The following is a 27900-nucleotide window of genomic DNA, read 5'->3' on the forward strand; positions in this document are numbered from 1 at the left end:
TTTTATCAATATGGGGTTATAAACCTTAGCTTTCTTTTGTAAAAACCTGCATTTCTGTTAGTCTGAGTTTCAGTTCATCTCAACTTATTCCTTTCAGAATCACTAACTCTGTGCCTAATTGATGTTAATTGGTATAATCAGGCAGATGTACTGAGAGCTCTCAAACTACCCCACACGCCAGAGCATCTGGTGTTCAAGAGCTCACGACTCTGCCAAACTATTTCATTCCAGCCAGAAAGTCATGCTCCTTTTCGCTTACTGCGGTTGTTAAAAGGTTGGAATACTAATCAGTGAAAAACAATTTTAAAAACCCAGCGGTATCAATGGTGAAATTGCTAAGTTCAGCGAGGAGCTCGCAAAGCTTCAACTCACCTTTATGGACAGCAACAGCAATTTGCATTTATATAGCACCCTTAAATGTGAAAAACAGGCCTCCATCCCAAATGGAATGAGGAATGGCTACTCAGCCATGGGTGAGAAAGTGGAGAGTGACAGGATGGTCAATAAAAGATAGGCTTTTATAGTTAGGAACAGAAAGTTGGAGGAAGGAGGGATTTGAGGAGGTCGTTCCTCATTAGAATTATAGAATCCCTATAGTACAGAAGGAGGCCGTTTTCCTCACTGAGTCTGCACCGACTCCCTGAAAGAGCATCCCACCCAGGCCCACCCCGGGCCCTAGCCCCACAACCACTTGCATTTACCCCACTAATTCCCCTAACCTACACAAGGGGCAATTTAGCATGGCTAATCCACCTAACCTTCATATCTTTGGACTGTGGGAGGAAACCCACAGAGACACAGGGAGAATGTGCAACTCCACACAGGAAGCCAACCAAGGCTGAAATCGAACCCGGGTCCCTGGTGCTGTAGACAGCAGCTCTAATCACTGTGCCACCAAGCCGCCGTTCCAATGAACAGAGTAAAGGTGGTTGATGGTTCTGCTGAATGAAGTGAGGAATATGCATGGAAAACATTAGCTTTTAAAATTAGCTTTCAGTGTTTTAGCCCATGCATTAACGTGTCAGCATTTTTTAAACAAAATCCAATTTTGTCATTGGCATTGGATGCTGCTGTATTAGCCTATGTGAATATTGCAGACACATAAGAGGAACTTAAGACAAGTGCAAAATATTGCAGATGCAGGAAAACTGAAATAAAAACAAAGACTTGCAGAATATGACCAGCATTCTTTGTTTTGAGGAGAGGAACTTGTTGAGATTAAGTGGAGCTTTTCTGATGCTGCTTACATGGCACTGGAGCTTGGCAGAGACCTTTATTTGACCAGTTACGTGGCTCAGATAACCTCCAGGCATGAGGGCTATCCACCACTTTTCCCACAGTTAGCAAGGTGGAATGACATCAGGAAGATGGTGCGTACTACCATTGTTTCCCGAGTCAGCCTTCCCAGCTCTTTACTGTCCCCACTGGGCTAGTAAGATCCAGCCACACGGTTCTATGGACTCAATGGGCTGAATTGCCTCCTTCTGTATCATAATGACTCTATGACTGTATGACCCTAGGGCTGGGATTTTCTGGCCTTACCATGGCAGGCCAACCAAAAGTGTATTGACTTTCAACAGGGACTGGAAGAACCTAAGGGCAGGTGGGGGGCTGGAAAATCCTGGCCTATGAGTTAGACTGTGGATGCAAGTCCCACTCCCAAGATTTGTGCAAGTATTCGCGTCACATACATCTATGTCAGTATCTCCTCAGCACTATCTTTCAGACGAGATCTTAAACCAGACCTAGTGTCCTTGTTGAATGAAATAGATCCCCTAACAATTTTCAGAAAACTAGATCATCAAAAATCTCACTAAAATCAATAATGAAATTGAAAATTTTAGCCTGCTGCTTTTAAACCTCTCATTGTGACTGATGACTCTTTGAATTTCAGTACTCACTCATGGATCTCCTCTCCAAGATGGTGGGTGGTCTGCCACATTTTGTTCGCTGCATAAAACCAAATAACGACCGCCACGCCAAGAAATTTGATCAAGAAAAAGTGTTGGTGCAGCTTCGTTACACGGGAATTTTGGAGACAGCCCGTATCCGTAGACAAGGATATTCACATCGCATTCTCTTTGCAAATTTCATTGAAAGGTGCAATTCACTTGTTACCTTGTGATTTAAACTTCTGTAGCAGCTGAACATTGTAAAAACCCCTGGCAGCAAGAAACTATTGTGGTATTACAGGTGTGATTGGGATGCCTGGCATATTTATCTGAGTTTCATTCTTTGCAAAGCTTAGTTTATTGTCTACCCACCATTTCCATAGAAAACGAAGAGGCCGCTGTCAGGGATCTTGAGGCACAGTGGGTAGCATCCCTACATCTGAGCCAAAAGCCCCAGCTTTGAGTCCCACCCCAGCGCTTGTTGGCCATGGAAGATGTGTTTGTGGCCAAGCTGGTTGATTATCAACCTGTCAACCCTTCTGGTGTATCTTTGGCATAGTGGTAAGAGTCTGGGAGTTTCCTGGTCAGCCAGACCAAGTGCTACCCCTCAGAGAGAGTGGGAGTTGACTTACCTGAATCCATCCTGAAATGATCCAGGTGGAATGCCTGCCACCTGCCTCACCGTTTTCTCAGCCCAGTTTTCTGGCTTGAGGTATTCACAGTGGACTTCAGATTCCAGCCACCAATCAGAGCCTGCCAATGGCCCCCAGGGAAAATTGAGGTGGTATTACATGGTGACACAGTGGTTAGCACTGCTGCCTCGCAACGACGGGAATCCGGGTTCAATTTCGGCCTCAGGTGACTGCCCATGTGGAGTCTGCACATTCTCCCCGTGTAGGTTTCCTCTGGGTGCTCTGGTTTCCACCCACGCTCCAAAGATGTGTGGGGTAGGTTGATTAGCCATGTTAAATTGACCCTAGTGTCAGGGGAATTAACAGGGTTACGGTGAAAGGGCTTGGTTGGGATGTGATCGGTCCAGACTCGATGAGCCAAATGGCCCCCTTCTGTATTATAGGGACTGTCTCTGTACTGCTGTCTCTGTAGAGGTGGAAACCATCTTCATTAGAAAAACGGTCAGGTGGAGAGGATGCCTGCAAAAATCTCTCTTCTATTTAAACAAAGAACAAAGAAAATTACAGCACAGGAACAGGCCCTTCGGTCCTCCAAGCCTGCACCGATCATGCTGCCCAACTGAACAAAAACCCCCTACTCTTCCAAGGGCCATATCCCTCTATTCCCATCCTATTCATGTATTTGTCAAGAAGCCTGTTAAAAGTCACTATTATATCTGCTTCTATTACTTCCCCTGGCAGTGAGTTCCAAGCACCCACCACCCTCTGTGTAAAAAAACTTGCCTCATTCGTCTACATTTAATCAATATCGAACAATTGCCACCACTCACAAGCCACAGCTGGCCCAAAGGCAATCTTCTGTCTATTTAGTTGAAGGAAATTTCTGTTGATCCAAGATTGGACATGTGACAAATCAGAGACAATGGAGGGATTGAGACGAGTGATGGTGAGGTAGAGCTCAGTGTCATCAGCATGTAAGTGAAATGTGTTGATGATATCACTGAGAATTAGCATTAGTAGGAGGGGTCCAAGGGTTTATCCTTAATCCAAGAATAGATAATGAGTGTCTTGGAATGATGTTACACACTCATCCTCTCTACTGAAGTGACTAGATATGACAGATACTTTGCAGGACCAGGCAGCCGTTCACATGGTGCAGCAATTGTAGGGAAGTCGACAAATCCTCATGTTCCTCAAAATAATTCTTCCATTAAGTTTCATGTTTTAATGTTTAAGAGACATCTTGACAGACACATGAATAGGTAGGGAATAGAGGGATATAGACTGCAGAGAGGCAAAAGGTCTTTAGTTTAGAAAGACATCATGTTTGAGAGCAGGAGTAGTGGGCCAAAGGCCTCTTTCTATGCTGTACTATTCTTTGTTCTTTGAAAGTTATAAACAGTGCCTATGATTTGGTGAAAACAGTCCTCACCTGTAATATGACATTCTATAAAAGTTGTTTCAGAACACCGTTCATTTTAATTCTTTACAGGTACTATATTCTTGCATTCAAGTCAACTGAAGAACCACCAGTGAATCCTGATGTATGTGCCGCCATTTTGGAAAAAGCTAAACTTGAAAATTGGGTTCTGGGCAAGACCAAAGTAGGGTTATTCATTATATTTTTTACTTATATATTCATTCAGTTGGATGCTGAATTTGTCATTAACATTTTCATTAGTCATATTATACAGTTTCTCATTTGATTTTTGATTGTTTAATTGATCTCAATGTCACCTCAGTTGTGAAAAGCTTGTGACTTGAGTGCAAAGGCTGTGAATTTAAACTTCACTCCAGACATTTTCTTTCCTTTCTTGGGATTGCTGGCACTTACTGTCCATTTCTAATTGATCTGAGAGAGTCACGGAGCTCTTTCTTGAACCAAGCAGTGAGATTTCATAAATTGAGTGGCTTGCCAGGCCTTTGCCGAAGGAAATAACAATGAAAAATGTTGGTGTGTGACTGGATTCACATATGTCGGACTGGTTAAAGATGACAAGCATGATTTTCCCACCCTGCTACGCTAGGCGAGCAGTGAAATGGGGTGGGAAATTTCAGTGGGAGGCTAAAAATGGGAATAGCGTCAAACATCCAGCCGGTCACAATCCTCCCAGTCAATTTTTACTGACATAATCAATCTCATGCCTTGGAAGGACACGATGCTAACTTAAATATTTATATACTCATTTAAACACTATTAGTGTGCCCAGGATGGAATCATGGCACCCATTGCCACCCTGGCACTGTCCATTGGGCACCAAGCAGTGTCAATGGGGTTAGGCCAGAGGCTAGGCCACCTGGAGGTGGAGTCAGACCGGAGGTGTGGGGGCTGGTCGATTGGTAGTCGGGGAGGGAGGACTGCTGTCACTCTGCATTGCGATTGGTGAAGGGGAGGGGGGGGGCACCAGCACTGGGGGGGGGAGTTTGGGGGGGTACAATAGGTCACGGGCACCTATGGTAACTGGAGGAGAGGCCTGCTTTGGGCCAAGGAGACTGGCTGAGAGTGGCAAAGACTGAGTAACAGGTCTCTGGTGCTGTCAGAGCAGAGGGACCTATGTATGCACAATGGTGCCCTCTGCTGATCTCAGCTGCTTTCAGATGATTTAAACCCCACCCGCAACCGCTGCAGATGAAAAAACAGATTTTGTTAGGGTTTTTTGCTTAAGTGCAAAACATAACAAATTTGGGCTCACCCAAAAGAATGGATCAGAAACTCTCTCGTTTTCACGCTCATCCATTTGTTAGTAAGATTACCCCCTTAGAATTTCTGGGGGGAAAATTCCATCCAACTTATGTCTTATGAGGAAAGGTTGAAGGAGCTGGGGCTTTTTTGTTTAGAGTGGAGGAGGATGAGAGGCGACTTAATAGAGGTTTATAAGATGATGAGGGGGATAGATAGAGTGGATGTTCAGAGACTATTTCTGAATGTAGCTGTTACTAGGGGACATAACTATAAGCTTCATGGTGGGAGATATAGGAGGGATGTCCGAGGTAGGTTCTTTACTCAGAGAGTGGTTGGGATTTTGAATGCACTGCCTGCTGTGATAGTGGAGTCGGACACTTTAGGAACTTTCAAGCTGTTATTTGATAGGCACATGGAGCACACGAAAGTGATAGGGAGCGGGATAGCTTGATCTTGGTTTCGGACAAAGCTCGGCACAACATTGAGGGTCGAAGGGCTTGTATTGTGCTGTACTGTTCTATGTTCTATATTTCTTTCCCTATAGGGCATTGGTGAATCAGTTGTATAATTTGCAATAATCTACTGGCTTCACAGTCCCTTATAACAACATTTTATTTCCAGTTTTTGAAACACCCTTGCTCTTGAACTAGATTAGATCCCAAGATGAGAGCATTGACTTATGCTAAGAGGCTGAGTAAGTTGGGCGTATACTCTTTGGAGCGTAGAAAAATGAACAGTGATATCATTGAAAAATATTAAGATTCTAGAGGGGCTCAACAGAGTAGACACTGATATGTTTTTCCCCTTGGCTGGGAACCTAAAACATGGGGGGGGCAGAGTCTCAGAATAAGGAGCCAATCTTTTAGGACTGAGATTGGGAGAAATTTCTTTACTCAAAGGTTGTGAATCTTTTGAAATCTCTATACCAGAGGGTTGTGTATGCTTCATCACTGACTAAACTTAAGGCTAGGATAGGCAGATTTTTGCTCTCTTAGAGAGTCAAGTGATTTAGGGAAGGCAAGTAGACATGTGGAATCAGGGCAGAAGATCAACCATGATTTGATTTGATTTGATTTATTAATGTTACATGTATTGATATACAATGAAAAGTATTGTTTCTTGCACAGGATACAGACAGACCATGGCGTGCATAGAGAAGGAAAGGAAAGAAGAGAGTAGAGAATGTAGTGTTACAGTCATAACTAAGGTGTAGAGAAAGATCAACTTAATGCGAGGGAGGTCCATTCAAAAGTCTAATGGAACAGGGAAGAAGCTGTTTTTGAGTCAGTTGGTATGTGATCCCAGACTTTTGTATCTTTTTCCCAATGGAAGAAGGTGGAAGAGAGTATGTTTGGAGTGCATGGGGTCCTTGATTACGCTGGCTGCTTTTCTGAGGCAGCAGGAAATGTAGACAGAGTCAGTGGATGGGAGGCTGGTCTGTGTGATGGATTAGGCTTCATTCACAACCCTTTGTAGTTTCTTGCGGTCTTGGGCAGAGCAGGAGCCATACCAAGCTGTGTTACAACCAGAAAGAATGGTGCATCTGTAGAAATTGGTGCAAGTTGTAGCAGACAGTCTCTTGAGAAAGTAGAGGAGTTGGTGGGTTTTCTTAACTATAGTGTCCACATGGAGGGATCAGGACAGGTTGTTAGTGATCTAGACACCTATAAACTTGAAGCTCTCAACCATTTCTTCTTTGTCGCCATTGATGTAGACACGGGCATGTTTTCTACTACATTTCCTGAAGTTGATGACTATCTCTTTTGTTTTGTTGACATTGAGGTAAAGGTTATTTGATTAAGTGACACAACTGGCTGGAGAAGTCAAGCTACTCTTGCTCCTGATTCTTATATACTTGTGTTGGAGATATAATTTACATTGACAATGCTGAAGAGTGTTATATTATGATTTTTTGACAAAATATTGAATTCCGGGCCTCTGTGCTCTCAGGTGATTGCAAAAGATCACATGGCAATATTCAAAGAACAGGGAAGATATTTTTGGTGCACTGGCAAATATTTGTCACTTAGTCAACATCACTGAAAGCAAATGATACAGGCATTTATTATATTGCTTTTTAATGGTATATGGCTGTGTAAAACTTGGTCATACAAAGTATCAATTGACTGTGAATTGTTTTGGGTTGATGGGCAGTCATGAAAGCTGTTATCCAAAGATAAAGGATGTACAATGCAGTTTCATAGTGCCACTAGAGGAGGGGCTGCAGAAGCAATAAGCCACTGTATGGTGCACACAGACTAACCAGCAGATGAAGCATCAGGATTTCAAATTTGGGCAGTGCTAATCCTGACAATAAAATTGTGCCTCACTCTGCAAAGATCAAGCAAGACTGCGAGGTAAGCTGTGCACTAATGCATCTTAAAGAGCAAGACACCCAAAGTCTGGCTGGATCCTAACAGGGAGGGCAGAGGAGGAGGTGACCTGTCACACAAATGCTGTGAGAGGTATGCATGCAGTACTGATAATAGTTCAGGGAGTTGGAGCAGAAACTACAAAGAAGGGCAAGATCCACATTACACCTTTTTCCAACTTTGAATTGGATTCCTACATGCTTTTCAACAGAGCTGAAGCTGCCTTAACAGGCCAACAAATGCAGTCTGCATCTCAATGTGCCTGTCCATTTATCTGCCTTGGATTTCACTTCACCATAATTTGAATTGCAGCAATACTCTTCAGTGCAGCTTTCCTTTAAGATGGGCAGTCTGCCTTTAAGAAAGGCAGACTGGCTGTAGAATCTGGTTTCTGAACATGTTGAACACAGAGGTAGCTGGCAGAACGAAGAAGAATAAAGTGTGGAACCCATTCAGCCAGATATTAGCATTATGCAGATGAGGTGGGAGTGCAATTCTGTGTGGCGGCCAGCTTGATCTAAATGAGCATAATTGGGTTGCGAATAGCTAGCCTCACACCCAAAATACATGGCTGATGAATTTCTAGACCCAGGTATTTCTTTCATAGCAGTCTCTCTGTGTTGACATGCTGTACTTGGTTGAAGTCATTAGGTTACATTTCGGCTTCATTTGAAGCAATTTTTTCAAGTGGCATCTGGGCCTTTTGGCTAAGATGCAAATGAGACCAAGCCTTGGAGGTGGAGCTACACCTACTCCAAACAGCTTGGATCCTGTAGGTCAAGACCAAAACAGGAAGTGAGAGCCCTGTCTTGTCAGCTTGGATCGGGAATGTCTGAATTGGCTTTAATCAACTCTGAATTGGCTTTAATTTGACTTGATTGGATTGGAATAGAGTTTAAAAAAAAGCAGTCTCTCTGTAATGACTTTAATCAGGCAATTGAGGTTGGTTTGTTATTGATTGGCCTATCAGGGAGCTTTGTATTTAACCAGGTGTGTCAGTTCCTCTGGGAGTCCTAGTGTAGACTGTTAACGGAAAGCATTCTGTATCCTGTTGTCAGACTTGTAAATAAAGGGATTTTGCTGAAGGGACTTCTACCTCCGAGGACTTACCATACTCTCAAAAATCTGTAAAATGTTGAGATTTTATCCAAATTTTCACAAAATGGATCACTTAATGAACATTTTAAAATTGAATTAGCTCAAAGGTTTTGGAAAAATTTATGCAAGACTTAGTAACATGAGAACACAGCTAATCTGATTGAAGTATATAAAATTCTGAAAGAAATTGATAAAATAAACATAAGCTAACTGTATCCCCTTGTGGGGCAATCTAGAACAAGAGGTGACAGGTAGAGGTTCAGAGGCAGTAGGTTTAAAATTTAGATGAGGAGTAACTACTTCTGGCAGACAGTGGTGAATTTGTGGAACTTGCTGCCCCATAATGTGATGGAGTATGAATCATTGAATTGTTTCAAGAAGTGATAAATATATTTCTGACTTTAAAAAGGGGTTAAAAGAAAATGGGATTTCGTTAGTGAGGTGGATTTGAGACCAGGGAGGGATTAGTTGGGTTTTGATGATGGGCAGCAGAATCAAAGGGCTAAATTGCCTACTTTTGCTCCTAATTCTTATGTTAACACACAAGATTCAAAAATTCAACCCAGTCAAATAATCTCTTCTGTGCAAAAATGTCCAAAAACATAAATTTAGCCAAAAACCCATTTACACAAAACCTCTGGTAGATATCTATTATTGAACTAGAAACAATCAACCATTTGGTAATGCAAGTTTGATAGTAATATTGTAATCCTTTGGTGAGGAAGTAAATTATTGAATGCTTCCCAGTGGGGATTAGAGGAAAACTGCACCAGATCTGCATGCTTTTGGCAAAATTCACCTTTGTCCCAGTGTGAAGGCTTCAGCTTCAAAATGCTCAAAGTTCATGCATTACGTAGCTGAGGTTAGTGCAGGGTTGTACAAGAACTTTCACAGCTGGCTAGCAAACGATAGAAACAAAGGCCCAAGAGAAATGCAACCTGCCAAATGTAATAAAGTTTGATCACTGAAATCCGTGCTGCTACATTTTCCTAGAAGGCATATTGTGGTCAAGTTCAAGACCTATAACTCATTGGCTGCCTTCAATCTGTCAGTAACATACCTTTGCAAAATATATTAATTTTCCTCCACAATTGGGCAGCTTTAGGAGAAATCATTTCAGGAGGATCATAATTGTGGCAACAGACATTTAAAGAATTAGATATATCGAGGGTAATGTTTAACTTCATCAGGGAATAGCCTGGTGGAATCATAATCATAGAATTCCTACAGTGCAGTAGAAATCCCATCGTGCCTACACCGACAACGATCCAACCCAGGCCCTATCCCCGTAACCCCATGTACTTACCCCGCTAATCCCCTTGACACTAAAAAGTAAAAGTAAAAAAAGTAGAGGTTTTTTTATTAATCACAAATAGGCTTGCATTCACACTACAATAAAGTTGCTGTGAAAATCCACTAGTCGCCACACTCCGGATACACTGAGGAAGAATTTAGCATGGCCAACTCACCTAACCTGCACATTTTTGGACTGTGGGAGGAAACTGGAGCACCCAGGAGAAAGCCATGCAAACACAGGGAGTTCGTGCAACTCCATACAGACAGTGACCCAAGCCAGGAAATGAACCCGAGTTCCTGGCGTTCTGAGGCAGCAGTGCTAACCATTGTGCCACTATGCCACCCTGGGCAATAAGGGGCAATTTAACATGGCCAATCCACCTAACGTGCCTGCCTTTTCAAAACATTTTTTTTTACACTCATCGATTTAATTTTAACATGAATTTTCTGTGCTCTGCATGGATAGGTGATCTGTTACATGAGGTTACCACCCAAATGGCAATGTTGAAAATTGATAATGTCACTCTTAGTCTGCTGGATTCAAGGAAATTCCAACCAGGCCATTTTTAGTTGCGGACTGGTATTTCTGTAATCAAATGCCAATTAAATTTCATGCTGTTAAAGACTTGGAGATAGTTTGTCCACCAACCACTGCTTCATCCAGGAAATTATCTGTGATGTAAGAGAACATATGGGAGAAATCATTAAAAAGGGAGTGGAAATTCAATTGTACTATTTGAATGATTTCTAATAATGTAACCAATACTGTGGAACAGTTAACTGCTCAGCTTTTCTTCATGGAACTGCTTCCACCAATTAGAGTCCACTTGCCAACCAATCAGCATTCTCTTCTCATACAGTATAAATAGTTGTTTTCTCCTATACTGGTGTTCTTGCAAAGTGTTCTGATGGGTACAAGATGAAAATCTTTGATAGGATGTCTCTTTTTCTCAGCAATACTCAAGTTCTGTACTACCAAATGTTTCCAAATGTTGATTTTAATTTGCAGAATTCATCTCTTTGTGTTGATAAAACATTTCAACGTGAGGAGAAACTTCCAGAGAAATGAACATTCTTATATTAAAACTGCCTTCCATCTTGATGTTGGTTGACACTCTAATCTCTGTCCTGCTCTTCACTTCCAGGTGTTTCTGAAATATTACCATGTGGAACAGCTAAACCTCATGAAGAAAGAAATAACAGACCGAATAGTGCTGGTACAAGCCTACGTGAAAGGCTGGCTTGGAGCTAAAAGATACAGAAGGTTGCAAGAGAAGAGACAGCAGAGTGCAGTTGCCATTCAGTCAGGTAAATCCTCACCTTTGGCTATCTGGCAATCTTGTAGAATACAGTAAGAAATCTGACAACACCAGGTTTAAGTCCAACCGATTCAACACATCAATCTTTTAGAATACCATAGACTATGTTTGTTGTAGGTGATCAGATATACCAAGTCTATATAGAACCAAAACAATTAATGTGGGTGCATATGTATCTTTGAGTGGGGTAGATTTGAATTTCAGATGCATGGCATAAGCTTGACACTCATACCTTTCAAATAGCTGTGCAATACTTATCCATCTCATTCCCACTATCAATTTCTCCTCCACCCATGCATCACGGAACGGGCCTACTAGTGGACAATCCTCTTGTTTCAGGTGGTAGGACTTTTAATTATACAGATCAGAGTCCCAAGATGTAAATTGGACCCTGATTGCTATTTTCAGAATCAACTGTACAGAGCGTACACCATCTAGCCTTCATCCTACTTTACGTATGAAGATAGTGGCTGGAAAAGGTAAATTTAAAATGTGTTTTTGTGGAGCTCAGAGAAGCAGGAGCCATTGGCAATACATTTCCGCCCCCCACCGCGCCCCCCGCGCAGTACGCCCTGCGCCCCCCCCGCCGCCCCCCAAAGCACTGCAAACCTCTTTCCAATACTTACCTTGATGCTGATCAGCCCTTAGGTAATCTGACATTTCACTGTCATGATTTGAATTTCAGGCTATTCATAGAATCATAGAAACCCTACAGTGCAGAAAGAGGCCCTTTGGCCCATCGAGTCTGCACCGAACACAATCCCACCCAGGCCCTACCCCCATATCCCTACATATTTTACCCACTAATCCCTCTAACCTACGCATCGCAGGACACTAAGGGGCAATTTTTTAGGATGGCCAATTAACCTAACCTGTACATTTTGGATTGTGGGAGGGAATCGGAGTACCCGAAGGAAACCCACACAGACACGAGGAGAACGTGCAAACTCCACACAGACAATGACCCGAGTCAGGAATCAAACCCAGGTCCCTGGAGCTGTGAAGCAATAGTGCTAACCACTGTGCTACCGTGCCACCCCAAAAACAAGCCAAGACTATTTTGGATGCTTGTTTGGCACTCACAACTCAATGACTTTATGCCTCAAAATGGCTTTGACCTCTGACCTCTTCATGACTGGCTTCACCAGTTAAACACACAAAATTTTAAATCTACCACATCTAGTGATTGTGGAGGGCAGATCTGGTTTTTGACATCATATTTATCCATGCTCAGTTAAAAAAAGTTTCTGTGTTTCAGCAGTCTCAGCTCCTGAATTATTCTACGTTGTGGGATGTTCAAAACTCACTGTAATGTAATATGTTGTCCATCATAAGTAAAATTGTAACAAGAGTGGAGAATCCCATGTGCGTGTTATAATTCAGGTACCATGGATCAAGTGTTCAGAGTTTAAATATTAGCAAGGCTATTGTTCAGTTGGGATTTCTCTTCAAACAAATATTCATGATGCCAATAGTTCAATTAATTCAAATGTCATTGCTCATTTTTGTGAACTTTAAAAACGTTTCATAGAAATAATTACCATGCCTGGTGCATGAACACAAACAAAGGTTAATGCTCTAATAGAATTCAAAACTTGACTGAAAGGTCCATTGCCATCGAACTAAAGGCAGTAGATTGTTGAGTTCATGAGAAGTATTGATATGAACAAGTTTTTCTGATTCACTTCAATAAGATTAAATCCCTATTCCCTAACAGGAATCTTTCTTCGTATCAGTTCCAGCATGATAGCTCTGGGGTTGGGTCTTTCTTTCATTTCTCTTCTACTAATATTGACATCAAAAGAATAAGGAAATAGGTGAGAGTGAAACAACACGGCCCCAAGGCCCCCCTCCCCAGCTTAGTCCTGGCAAATCTCCAATCTCTGGAAAACAAGCTATAGACATAAGGATTCACTTTCCAGAGGGAACTGAGAGACTGGTGTGTGCTCTGTTTCACGGAGACGTGGCTTAATCCTGCTTCACCAAACTGCGCCTTACAACCAGAGGGCTTCTCAATCCACCGAATGGACCATACTGCAGCCTCAAGCGAGACTAGGGGAGGTGGGTTCTGCCTTCCAATCAACACCTCTTAGTGCCTAGACGTAGCAACACTGGTGTTTCTGCTCTCCAGTCCTAGAATACCTGACATTAAAATGCTGCCTCTACCACCTTCCACGGGAGTTCAGCTCCATTACCCTGATGGCTGTTTACATCCCACTCCATGCAGACATGGAGACCATGCTGGATGAAAACACTCCACCACAAATAGCCATGAGATAAAAAATCCTGAGTTCTTGTTCATCGGGGACTTCAGTCAGGCCAAACTCAAGAGCATCCTACCAAGATACCACCAAAACATCTCCAGTTCCACCATAGGCCCAAACATTCTAGACCACTGCTACACAAATATCAAACATGCCCCCCGCTCGCCTACCAACACTTTGGCAAATCAAACCACAAGGCTATGCTCCTACTCCCAGCTTACAAGCAAAAACTGAAACAGGTGAATCCGCTAAAGAAAGTTGTGCAATGTTGGTCTGAGGAATCAGATGATCTCCTATGGGATAGCTTCGATTCAGTAGACTGACCAATATTTAAAAACTCTGTGACCAGCCTGAACAAGTACACCACTATAGTAACTGACTTCATTAGTAACTGTGTAGAAGACTGTGTGCCAAAGAAGCAAATCCATGTGTTTCCCAACCAGAAACCAAGGATGAACAGGGATATTCACTGATGCAGTCCAGGTCTGAGGCGTTCAAGTCAGATGGCCCAGCTATACAAGAAATCCAGATATGATCTACGGAGGTCCATTAATGTTGCCAAAAGACAGTATTGGAGCAAGTTCAAAAAGCCAGGCACCGTGCTTTAATGACTATCGTCCAGTTGTTCTGACATCCATCATTATGAACTGCTTTGAAGGGTTAGTCATGGCACAAATCAATTCTGGCTTCTCAGATTTCCTGGATCCACTACAGTTCACCTGCCACCTCATCAGATCCACAGCAGACGTTATCTCCCTGGCCCTAGACTCAACCCTGAAACACCTAGATAAAAAAGATACTTATATCAGACTCATTTATTGACTACAGCTCAGCCTTCAACACCATATTCTTCAAAACCCATATCCAAACTCCATGGCCTTGGACAAGGCTCCTTCCTCTGCAACTGGAACCTAGGCTTCTTAACCCACAGACTGTAATCAGTAAGGATAGGCAACAACACTTCCTCCACAATCATCCTCAACACTGGTGCCTCACAAGGTTGTGTCCTCAGCCCCTTATTATACTCCTTATACATCCATCACTGTGTGGCCAAATTATCCTCCAACTGGACTTTCAGATAGGTTGGATCTCAAACAGTGAGAGATGGAGTACAGGAAAGAGACAGACAATCTGGTGAACTGATGTGACAACAATCTCTCTCAATGTCAACAGAACAAAGGAAATAGTCATTGAATTCAGGAAGCATAGTGGAGGACATGCCCCTGCCTAACTCAATGGGGACAAAGTGGAAATGGGCGAGAGCTTCAAGTTTTTAGGTGTCCAGCTCACCAACAACCTGTCCTGATCCCTCCATGCCACACTCTCGTTAAGAAAGCTTACCAACACCTCTACCTTCTCAGATTACTAAAGAAATTTGGCATGTCCTCTACAACTCTCACGAGCTTTTACAGATGCACCATAGAAAGCATTCTTTCTGGTTGTATCACAGCTTTGTATAGCTCCTGCTCTTCCCAAGACTGCAAAAAACTACAAAAGGTCACCACAGTCCAATACGCAAAACAACTTCCCATTCATTGACTCTGTCTACACTTCCCGCTGCCTCAGAAAAGCAGCCAGCATAATTAAGGACCAATTGATTCAAGAACACCTTTTTCCCTGCTGAATGGAGCTACCTCACATTGTGTTGATCTTTCTCTACACCCTAGCTATAATTGTAACACTATATTCTCCATACTCTTCTTTCCTTCTCTATATAAGGTCTGCTTTATCAGCATAACGTGCAAGAAATACTATCTTTCACTTTATACTGCTATATGTGACAATAATAAATCAAATCAAATTTTAAAAATGACATTAATCCCTCAGATCAGGCTTGAAATTGGGTGCATGTCCAGTGTCCAGCAGAGTCCACACTAATTAGGAGGTCCAAAGCTGACCCAAAGTTAGTCCTGGCCCTCATTTGACCTAATTTGTTTGAACCGTTGGTGCCTGTTGTGCTTTCAGGGTCAGCTCATGCCTTTTGTTCTAGCTTGGGTCACTGTGCAGAGTCTGCATGTTCTCTCTGTGTCTGCAGGGTTTCTTCCGGGTGCTCCAATTTCCTCCCGCAGTCTGAAAGACGTGCTGGTTAGGTGGATTGGCCATGTTAAATTCTCCCTGAACAGGCAACAGAGTGTGACAACTAGGGGATTTTCACAGTAACTTCATTGAGGTGTTAATGTAAGACTACTTATAAGACTAATAAATAAATTCAAACTTGTGCTCTATTCATCTACAGACAAGCATTTGTCACATTAAAAGAATGGGATCATTGCATTACACAGTTTACAAATAGACAAAACTTCAATTACATTTTTGTCAATGAAAGCTTTATTTCAAGCAAGCTCTGGTTCTATTTATTAAACTTATATAAAACATGTTGTACCTTTTATTAGATTTCTATCTTCCTTTTCATTCTGCCTCCTGCAGGTTTTGTAACAAGTGCAATTCTATTGTTCTGTCCCCTGACAAATTGCTTTTAAATGTACTTAATCTTTCCAAATTCCAGCAGCTCACCAGATATTTTGTATGCCTTTTGAGCACTGGACTTTGTTTGGAGTACTGTACTCAGATCGATAGAAACTAGGATGGAAAACAGATCTATTAGTTTTATAACTTCATTGAATACAAGCCAGGCTGATGGAATTAAAGTTTTCCTTGTCTTATAGCTGAAAGAGTACAATGCGAGATGGGGGCTGTGACCCAATAGGTCACCCTCTTGTCTTAGAATCAGAGGGTTTTGTATTTAAGTTCCCATCACCGAGACTTCAGTAGAAAATCTAGACTGATTTCAGTGCACTGTTGAGGGAATATTACATTGCCAGAGGTGCCAATGTGTGATGAAAGATTGAAATGAGTGCCTGTCTGCCCAATCAGTTGGCCATAAATGATCCCAGGATACTGTTTCAAAGAAAAATCAAATGTTTTCCATTATTTCTTTGCCAATATTATTTATATTTTAACACTATTACTTAAACAAGTTCATCTAGTCATTAACTGGTTGCCATATTTCCTACATTTTCCTACACAAAAATAAGTACACTTCAAAAGCTTTTCATTGGCTGTAAAATTGGGCAGTACAGTGGCACAGTAATTAGCACTGCTGCCTCACAGTGCTAGGGACCCGCATTCAATTCCAGCCTCAGGTCATTGTCTGTGTGGAGTTTGCATGTTCTCCCCATAGCTGCATGGGTTTCCTCCAAGTGCTCCAAAGATGTGCACGTTTGGTCGAGTCGTCATGCTAAATTGACCCTAATTTCAGGGGGATTAGCAGGGTAAATATGTGGGGTTACGGGAATAGGGTGGGTTTGTGGTTGGTGCAGACTTAATGGGCCGAATGGCCTCCTTCTGCATGTAGGGATTCTATGAAATGCTTTGGGACATCTTGAGATTGTGAACAATGCTTTCTTTCTGTACGAATGCGCAGTCTGGTCAATCCTGTTTTTCTAGTTTGTTGGATCACAACAGAAAATTACCTTTAAGGTCACACTCTTGCTCATTGTACCCAGAGGATTACTTCAGGAAAAAGGAGCAAGGATGCTCTTTCAGAACTAGACCTGAGGATTATTGCTGGGCCCAAGCAGAGGGAACTTTGCTACACTTTAACGTGCTTGAAACAAATTCAGATAATACCAGAAAGACACAGGGAATCAGTCAGCAACTGTGGAGAGAACCAAGAAGTTGGGGTTGCATTTTACTCTCCAAGTACCTACCTCTGAACTTAATACAAGCTATCCATAAAGATCAATCAAGCTATATGATGTTGATTTCCTCTTTGTTGACAGTAATTTCATTTTGGCATCAGCTGTAGAGGATCTCTGGTGTTCATCCACAATCATTTCACTAAGAACCTAAGCTGTCAGTCACATTCAAGAATGCTCAGAGCTAGCAAACCATAAAGTGACAAGTAGGTTTTATCATTCACATTTTAAAATCTTAACAAAAAATCAAAATAAAGGTCAAGACATATATATGAGATTATGATAGAAAATTGAACATGATAAGCAATTATTAAAATTTATGTTATTTTTAAAGCTTTGATATTTTTATCATGAAATGAAGGAATATGTAATATCCCAATGAGAAAAGCAGCTTTTTTAGGGGCAGAGAGATTGGTCAGCACTAATTGTGACTAGTACACCATTAAAATCCTTCATTCAACAAGGACTGACTTTTTCAAGATTTTTTACACCGAAGATAGGATGTAAAAGGTAGAACTCAACATCAGTTTGGTGATTTCCAGATAATTTTCATTTGCAACCACTTCAAAAGTACACCCTGGAATTAAAAGTTTACCGATGACCATGAAACCATTGTCGATTGTCATTAAAATCCATCTGGTTCACAAATATCCTTTAGAGAAAGAAATATGGTATCCTTACGTGATCTTGTCTACATGTGACCTCATAGCCCACAGCAATGTGGTGACTCTTAAATGGTCTCTGAAATAGCCTAGCAAGCCATTCAGTTGGATAAAACCACTAGAAAGCCAATAGAAATGGATAAAACCAGACGGAACACCTGACATCAACCTAGGCATCAGAAACAATAACAGCGAACCCAACACTGCCAACCCTGCAAAATCCTGCTTACTAACATCTGGGGACTGGTGCCAAAATTGAGAGAGCTGCCTCACAGACAAGTCAACAGCCTGACAAAGTCAGGCATACAGAATCTTCAGTCACTGAAAGTTGGCATGCAGATACAGCAAGCAGGGAGGAAAGCTAATGGCACGTAGGTCTTCATAGCAAGAGGATTTAAGTATAGGAGTAAGGATGTCCTGCTGCAGTTAGATAGGGCGTTGATGAGGCCACGCCTTGAATATTGTGTGCTGTTTCCACTTCCTAGTCGGAAGAAGGACATTCTTGCTATTGAGGGAGTCCAGCAAAGGTTCACCAGATTGATTCCTGGAATGGTAGGACTGACATGAAGAAAGAATGAGAGGGGATCTCATAGAAACATATAATATCCTGCTGGGACTGTACAGGCTAGATGCTGGAAGAATGTTCCTGATGTTGGGAAATGCAAAATTAAGGGTCACAGTCTAAGAATAATGAGTAAGCCATTCAGAACTGACATGAGGTAGAACTTCTTCACTCACAGAGCTGCGAACATGTGGAATTTTCTACTGTTGGAGCCAGTTCATTGGATATGTTCAAGAGGGAGCTGGATGTGGCCCTTGTGGCTAGAGGGATCATGGAGTATGGAGAGAAAACAGGAGTGGGATACTGAAAGTGCATGATCAACCATGATCATATTGAATGGTGGTGCAGGCTCGAAGGACCAAATGGCCCGACTCCTGCACCTATTTTCTATGTTTCAGTACCTCAGAGATTACGATTGTTCTTTCAAGAGCAACAGAGCAAGTAAGGGTCAAGTGGTCTGGCTAGCCAAACGGGACTCAGAGCGGGACAAACAGGGAGAGGAGTTCTCTGAGTGTAGATGTATTTTGGATTACTTGCAAACATGCAATGAGTTACTTGTAAATGAATTTTTTTTATATATCTATAAAGCTTCTGGAAGTGCAATATTACACAAATAATGTCCCAGCAATCACCATCACCATACCTGGGTTTGTCCTGTCCCACCGAAAGGACAGACCCAACAGAGGTGGCAGCACAGTGGTATACAGTCAGGAGGGAGTTGCCCCAAAAGTCTTCAACATTCTGGACCCCATGAAGTCTCATGGGCAAGGAAACTTCCTGCTGATTATCAGGTATTCCCCACTCCTCTTAGCTGATGAATCAGTATTCCCCAATGTTGAACACCACTTGGAAAAATCACTGAGGGTGACAAGCATGCAGAATGTATTCTGGGTGGGGGACTTCAATGTCCATCACTAAAGTAGCTTGGAAACATCATCAGACCGAGCTGGCCAGGTCCTAAAGGACATAACTGCTAGACTGGAAATGCAACAGGTGGTAAGGGAACAAACAAGAGGTGAAAAACATACTTGATCTCATCCTCACTAACCTACTTGCCAGAGATATGGGGATGTTCACTAATGACTGCACAATGTTCAGCATAATTCACGGCATATCAAATACTAAAGCAGTCCATGTCCAAATGCAGCAAGATCTGGACAATATCCAGACTTGGGCAGACAAGTGGCAAGTAACATTTGCATCATAAAAGTGCCAGGCAATGACCATCTCTAATAAAAGAGGATCTAACCATCACTCTTTGATATTTAGTAGCATTAGCATTGCTGAATCCTCCACTATCAACATCTTGGGGTTACCCCTGACCAGAAAATGAATTGGACTAACCATATAAATACTGTGGCTACCAGAGCAGGTCAGAGGCTAGGAATCCTGCGACAGGCAACTCACCTTCTGACTCCCCAAAGCCTGTTCACCATCTGCAAGGCACAAATCAGGAACGTAATGGAATACTTTCCACTTGCCTGGATGTGTGCGGCTCCGACAATGCTCAAGAAGCTCAACATAACCCAAGACAAAAAAAGCCTGCTTAATTGGTTAAAAGCAAATTACTGTGGATGCTGGAATCTGAAACTAAAAGCTTTGACAAAGGATCATCTGGATTCAAAACGTCAGCTCTTTTCTCTCCTTACAGATGCTGCCAGACCTGCTGAGGTTTTCCAACATTTTCTCTTCTGCTTAATTGGTACCTTTCCAACAAAGATTCACACCCTCCACCACTGACAAAACATGGTGGCAGTTTGCACCATTTACAAGATGCAGGAACTCACCTTAGACAGCACTGTAAGAACATAGGCAGCAGCTTCTAAAACCCAGAACCATTATCACCTGGAAAGACAAGAGCAGCAGATACATGGGAACACTACCACCTGAAAGTTCTCCTCCACATCACTCACCATCCTGATTTGAAAATATGTCACCATTCCTTCAATTCCACTGCGTCAAAATCCTGGAACTCCCTCCCGAACAGCACAGTGGGTATACCTACACCACATTGACTGTAGCAGCTCAAGAACGCAGCTCACCTCTACCTTCTGAAGGGCAATTAGCGATGAACATAAATGATGCCTTAGCCAGTGACGCCCACATCCTGTGTTAAAAATTAAAAACTAGGTCTGTGCAAATGTCAGATGTTGCTGTCAATTTTACAGAGTAATAATAGCGGATGCTAACATTTCATCATCATTACAACCATTAGCTTCATCCATTGCATTAACAATTACAAATCTGTAAATGAGAAGATTAACATGTTATCCCTCTTACAGCTTACAGAGGGCACAAGGCAAGAAAAGACGTGGCTATTGAAAAACAGAAGCTTGAGCAGGCAATTATCAAACTCCAAGCAGGTAAGGACTTAATATTCCCACTGTTATTAAAATCAGTTTTCTTTTACAATATACTTATACATGAAGGGGGTGATTCTCCAGCCCCTCTTGCACAGTTACAAATCACATTATGATCGGAAACCTTCACCATTTGTGCCAGGATGCACTCATTTTAAGATTCTCTCCATCCCCAGCTGGCAACATAAGCTGGTTCATGCTCAGTGAGAATGTGAACATTAGCATATTTAATCTTTATTAACCTATTAAGATTTGGCTTTAAGCCGAATCCACCAAACCCTTCGATTCTCCCACCACTGGTACAACATGAAGCCATGGGGAATTATTACTGGTCACCAAAAATGGAGCCCAGACAAGATGACCAAGCTGTGGGGGATGGTCTTGGAGACCACTGAAGCCCCGCAGGTGGACAGAAACACGATTGGAATGTGTCCTGGCGCTGTCCCCTGACTCCATGGCAGTACCAGCCTGACAGTGCCTGGGTAGTGGGGGCACTGCCAGGTTGGTGCTGCCAGGGTGCTGGGGGCAGTGACAGGTTGGCACGGGACAATGGGGGACAATGGGAATCTCAGGACTATGGAAACTTCAGGACAATGGGAGACTATGGATTCTTAATGTTACGGCGTTGTTTAAGAAGGGTGGCAGGCAAAAGGCAGGGAATTATAGGCCGGTTCGTTTAACGTCTGTTGTAGGTAAAATGTTAGAATCCGTGATCAAGGAGAAAATAGCGAGGCATCTTGAGGAGAATTGTTTGATAGAGCAGACACAGCACAGTTTCGTTAAGGGGAAGTCGTGTCTGACGAATTTATTGGAGTTCTATGAGGATGTGTCTAGGGCAGTGGATAGAGGAGAGCCGGTGGATGTGGTCTTTCTTGATTTTCAGAAGGCATTTGATAAGGTGCCGCACAAGAGGTTATTACAGAAGGTCAGGGGGCATGGAGTTGGGGGTAGGGTGTTAGCGTGGATAGAGGATTGGCTGTCAAATAGGAGGCAGAGAGTGGGGGTCAATGGGTGCTATTCGGATTGGCGGTTGGTGACTAGTGGAGTGCCCCAGGGGTCAGTGCTGGGGCCTCAGCTATTTACCATTTATATAGATGATCTGGAGGAGGGAACCGAGTGTATGGTGTCGAAATTTGCTGATGACACCAAGACTGGTGGAACGGCAAATTGTGCGGAGGGTGTGGAAAGTCTGCAGAAGGATCTAGATAGGCTGGGCGAATGGGCCAGGAACTGGCAAATGGAATTTAATGTTGGCAAGTGTGAAGTTGTCCACTTTGGTAGGAATAATGGTAGGAAGGACTATTACTTACGTGGCGAAAAACTGCAGCATGCGACAGTGCAGAGGGACCTCGGGGTCCTTGTGCATGAGTCACAAAAACCCAGCCTGCAGGTGCAGCAGGTGGTCAGGAAGATGAATGGGATGCTGGCCTTCATAGCGAGGGGGATTGAATATAAAAGTAGGGAGGTCTTGCTGCAACTGTACAGGGCACTGGTGAGGCCGCAGCTGGAGTACAGTGTGCAGTTTTGGTCGCCGCACTTACGCAAGGATATTTTGGCCTTGGAGGGAGTGCAGAGGAGGTTTACTAGGCTAATACCGGAGTTGAGGGGGTTGAACTATGAGGAGAGGCTGAATAAACTAGGCTTGTACTCATTAGAGTTTAGAAGAATGAGGGGAGATCTCATTGAGACATATAAGATGATGAATGGGATGGATAGGATAGAGGTGGAGAGACTCTTCCCGCTCAGAAAGGACAGTAGGACTAGAGGACACAGCCTCAAGATAAAGGGGGGGCGGTTTAGAACGGAGTTGAGGAGGAACTTCTTCACTCAAAGGGTGGTGAATCTCTGGAATTCTCTGCCCGTTGAAGTGGTGGAGGCTGCCTCGCTAAATATATTTGAGACGCAGGTTGATAGGTTTTTGATAGGCAAGGGATTAAGGGTTATGGGGAGAGGGCGGGAATGTGTAACTGAGCCACGGCAGATCAGCCATGATCTTATTGAATGGCGGGGCAGGCTCGAAGGGCTAGATGGCCTACTCCTGCTCCTATTTCTTATTTCTTATGTTCTTATGTTCAATGGGAGTCACTGGACAATGGGAGTCACTGGACAATGGGAGATTCTGGACAATGGGAGTCACTGGACAATGGGAAAATCTGGACAATGGGAGATTCTGGACAATGGGAGTCACTGGACAATGGGAAAATCTGGACAATGGGAGATTCTGGACAATGGGAGTCACCCAGACAATGGGAGAGTCTGGACAATGGGCAACTCTGGACAATGGGAGTCTCGGGACAATGGGAGTCTCCAGACAATGGGATATTCTAGATACTTCCTTCTGCTTCCCAGAGGCATTGTAGCTAAAAATAATATAGGTTTGTGAAATTACATTTTGCACTCCAAGTTGTGAATCACCTCACATTCTGCAGAATGCATGAAAACTAACAGTAGAGTTCATTGCCTAAAGAAGGAAAAGTATTTAACATGGCATAAAGTACAAACCAATGAAGATGTCTCTTACTTTTATATTATGAGATGAAAATCAATATGTACTATTTGCTTATCTTAGTTGCAAGAGGATACCTATGCAGAAAGGAATACAATGAAATGCTGGAGGAAAAGAGAGATGCTGCTATTAAAATTCAGGCTCACTACAGAGGCTATATGGACAGAAAAAATCTCAACATTAAATTGTAAGTACGGTTATAAAATAGGATCAAAACAAGACTTGCATATGGTAGATTTTGACTTTGTGCAATAATATAAAACTATTTTGGATCTCTTTGCATCTCTCCTGATTGATATCACAAGAATTAATAACAAGGAGAGATATAAGACAGAACTTAATGTCACCAATTTTACACACGCGCACCAGGTCAAAATCTATCCCAGTGTGTGTAAGGAAATTGAAATGCAATGATATTGTGAGCCAGGGAGTGAAGGCTGAGCAGTTTACATATCAATTGAAGTGATTTACATCCTGAATGCATTTCTAAAAAATAATGTGTGCTGTTTATTTTTGATTCCCTGACTGAGATTTCCCATTCGGGGATCTTCCATTACCACCCTAGAGACAGCTAAGCTTCCTCACAAAAGAACACCAGGGCAGGATAGACCTGCAGCAACTTACAGGAAGGTAGCCATGGATAAATAAATTATGCACATCTTGTTGCCCAACTATGACAAGCTGTTTTCTTCATGCATATGGTGCAGAAGGAGGCCATTCACCCCATCATGCCTGCACCGACAACAATTTCACACAGGCCCTATCCCCATAACCCCACATATTTACCCTGCTAATCCCCCTGACACTAGGGGTCAATCTAGCATGGCCAATCAACCTAATCCACACAGCTTTGGAGTGTGGGAAGAAACCGGAGCACCTGGAGGAAACCTACGCAGACAATGGGAGAATATGCAAACTCCACAAAGACAGTTACCCAAGGCCAGAGTTGAACCCAGGTCCCTGGCACTGCGAGGCAGCAGTGCTAACAACTGTGCCATCCTTTTACTGCCCTTTCAGTAGAAAATCTTACCTGCAAATCCTGACTGCGGCAAATGGGAAGTCATAGGCGTGCAACTGCTCAGATACAGCAGGCAGTGAAGAAGGCAAATTGTATCTTGGCCTTCATAGCAAGAGGATTTGAGTATAGGGATAGGGATGTTTTACTGCGATTGTATACGGCATTGGTGAGGCCACAACAGGGGTATTGTATGTAGTTTTGGTGTCCTTATCTAACGAAAGCTGCCCTTGCTATAGAGGAAGTATAGCAAAGGTTTACCAGGCTGATTTCTGGAATGGCAGGACTGTCATATGGTGGGAGATTGAATTTGTTAGGATTATGTTCACTGCAGTTTAGAAGAGTGGGATGGGATCTCATAGAAACTTATAAAATTCTAACAGGATTAGACAGGGTAGATTCAGAAAGAATGTTCCCACTGGTGGGTGACTCCAGAACTAGGGGTCATAGTCTGAAGATAAGCGGTATGAGGAAGACTGAAGTAAGAATACATTTCTCCACCCAGGTGGTGGTGAATCTGTGGAATTCGCTACCACAAAAAGTAGTTAAGACCAAAACATTGTGCGATTTCAAGAAATTAGATAAAGCTCTTGGGGCTAAAAGAACCAAGAGACATGAGGGGAAGGCAGGATCAAGATATTGAATCTGATGATCAGTCATGACTATAATGAATGGCGGAGCAGGCTCAAAGGGCCAAATGGTCTACTCCTGCTTCTAGTTTCTATGTTTGTTGCTATGTAAACTATTTAAAGAACTGCAGTCTAACAAAGCTTTCACCTACGAATGCATTTATCTAAAAAATACTAAATTTTGTATCTACTCAGTAGATTCTATTGTATGCTTCCTATCTGACATACTTGCATGATGTACAATCATTGGCCTGTTTTTAATGCTATGGATTTAAATAAGGCTTCAATTTCCTTATTTATTACAATTGTGTCAGTTCAGAACTCCGAACAGAATCTACCAGTTAGCTGACTTTCTAACAGAAATCTTTAATTGTGTGCATTTGCCATCAGTTAATTGGTCATGTGGCTCCCTAACTCCCAGTCCAGCTGTGGCTAAGAAGGTCTTGCTCCAATTCCAACAATAACTCTCTCCAGATGCCTTTCTCAAGATTTACTCCTTCTTGTTTAGGATTTTCTTCCCTTGTACTTTCGCGAATGGTTCATACTTTTTAATCATGTCTAGTCCTTGGTCTACTTCTGTTAATTTTAGTTCCCAGTCCATTTTTTAAAAACTTTATTGCCCTTGTATTTGGTTTTACTTATTCCTTAGTCCTGCTCCATTCATAAAGAGGAAATCTATGATAATAGAAATACTTGGCCAGGCATTTGTTTCTCCAGATGGACTCATTATGAATGCTTGGCTGATCTCTAAGATTTACCACTGGATTAGATCAACAGGAGTTTGTTTACACAGGCTGAAATGCAGTGTTAGATTTAATTGGTTGATATCTTTTTGAGGTTATAATAAGTTATTATTTGTCTAATTTTTTTCAATGCAAGTATATTTATTTGGATAGGATGTGGGGTATAGCTTCTTTTATTGGAACTATTGCTGGCAGTGCCTGCTTGAAACTTTTACAACGTTGTAAGAACAACAGTTTTTAACAAAACAAATTTCTGAATGTGTTTTTTTCACGAGCATTTCAAGGCTTTCCTTTGTTATTTCTGATTCATTAGTTCTGTACATAGTGCATACTTGGATGAGTGGGCATAAAGAGGGCCTGGAATATGTGAGAGGAACAAAGGAGGACTGGTAAGTGGGTGCATGGTGCTGGGAGGGGTGGGGAGCAGGTGAGAGGGTTCGAGAGCCAAGCAGCCCTTAATGCAAATGTGCCAAAGTCCCGGAGAACTAGGCCTTCTAGCTGGCCTACCTCAGCATTCACTCACCTCTGTAGCTATCTCCAAATTGGTCCCCAGATTCAGGGATGTGACTCAATCCTACCGCCCACCATCCTGGAGTAAAAATAGTGTGAGTGGAAACCAGTTACATGGTAATGGGTCTCCTGACTCAAGGTTCCTGCTTCATTAGTAAAAATCCATCCCTTTATGTACAACCGAACTGTAACTCTCACAACATTTTGAAAATAAAGCCTTCAAAAAATTCCAGCCGTTCAATCAATCACCTTTATGTTTTCAAACTTAATAAGCAGTAGATAGGATGGAGGAATCTGGAACTGGAGGGTGCAGTTTAAAAATAAGTGGGGGGGGTTGCGATTCTCCCAAAAAAATTCAAAGTGTCAAATTCACGTAAAAACTGGAGTAAATCATACTGGCTTTTTCAGTAGGAGTTTCAAAATTAATCCCCCACACTCTGTGCACTGCAAAGTGCACTCGCGTGATTCATTCTAGAAACCAGTGGGCGGGATTTATTCCCACTGGTGAAGCATAGATGCGCACGTGCCGATCTGTTAGTGCCCCTGTCTGCTGGCCTCCCGATCATTGGCCAGCCCTGCGAAACCCCCACAGCCCGATCACTGCCTCCTCTGTTCCTCTCACATATTCCCGGGCCCTCTCCATGCCCAGGCCAGCCTCCACGATTGTGTCCTCAAACCCCTACTATACTCCTATGACTGTATGGCCAAATTCCCATGCAACTGAACTTTCAAGTTTGATGATACACCACCATCATGGGTCGGATCTCAAACAATGACGAGATGGAGTATAGGAAAGAGATGGAGAATCTGGTGAACTGGTGTGAGGTCAATAATCTCGTCCTAAATGTCAACAAAATTAAGAAGATTGTCATCAGCTTCAGGAAGCGTAGTAGAGAGTTATGTCTGTAACACTTCATTCTGCACTCTCTCCTTCTCTATGAATGGTATGCTTTGTCTGTATAGCGTGCAAGAAACAATAATTTTCACTATAGAGCAGTGTATGTGACAATAATAAACCAAACCAAATCCAACCTCCTCCCGCAGTGCCGATCTCCAGATTCCCCCCGGCAGCCCCAAGCCATTCCTGTATCCTCGACCCGCCCAGCAGGCTGTCCCCATCCACCCCACCCCAATAGCCAGCCCCGATTTCTGGCCTCCCTCCCTCCGTCACTCAGCCCAAAGTGCAGAGTGGTAGGGGGGCTGCCCACCCCCATGGATTGCTCCCCTTGAGGCCCAAACCCTATTAGCCCCTGTGCCCCCATTGGGCCCTGCCCCTTGGCACTGTCAAGGTAGCAATGCACAGGGACATTCCCCCCCAGTGCCCAACCCTCTCGGGAGCCTCGATTGCCCCCCTTCATTCCAGTGGGGTGGGACTGCCAGCTCCCTGCAAGTGGAGAGTTATTGTAAACCCTGTTGGTGTGGAGAGGCTCAGAGAGTTCAGTCCCAGGCCCGCTAATGAGATTTAAAATACATGAAAATTAGGGTCTGCATATATTAAACACCAGAAATCTGGCACTGGGAGCTGCACTGAAGCTGTGGTGCCCATCAGGGAGCCCACAAAATGGCCTCCACTAGAGTCTCCTGGCCCACCGCGCTAAAAATACAGCACAATGGGATGTGAGAATCGTCCTCAAGGTCTTTCCCATTTAAGGTGGAAGT

General features: G+C 42.9%; 1 protein-coding gene across 4 annotated transcripts in view; it reads left to right on the forward strand.

The window, feature by feature from the left end:
- Positions 1–27900, forward strand: part of myo3a (myosin IIIA) — a 335886-nt gene that overhangs the window by 236049 nt on the left and 71937 nt on the right. For all 4 annotated transcript variants that reach the window (XM_080211403.1, XM_080211422.1, XM_080211413.1 and 1 more), the window contains 5 exons: positions 1895–2100; positions 4017–4128; positions 11119–11281; positions 20761–20841; positions 23408–23531. In XM_080211403.1, the coding sequence (XP_080067529.1) occupies positions 1895–2100; positions 4017–4128; positions 11119–11281; positions 20761–20841; positions 23408–23531 (686 nt within the window). The remainder of the gene's footprint in view (positions 1–1894; positions 2101–4016; positions 4129–11118; positions 11282–20760; positions 20842–23407; positions 23532–27900) is intronic.

This window comes from Carcharhinus amblyrhynchos, chromosome 2, assembly GCF_965287045.1.
Source record: "Carcharhinus amblyrhynchos chromosome 2, sCarAmb.v2.hapA, whole genome shotgun sequence".
Classification (NCBI taxonomy): Eukaryota; Metazoa; Chordata; class Chondrichthyes; order Carcharhiniformes; family Carcharhinidae; genus Carcharhinus; species Carcharhinus amblyrhynchos.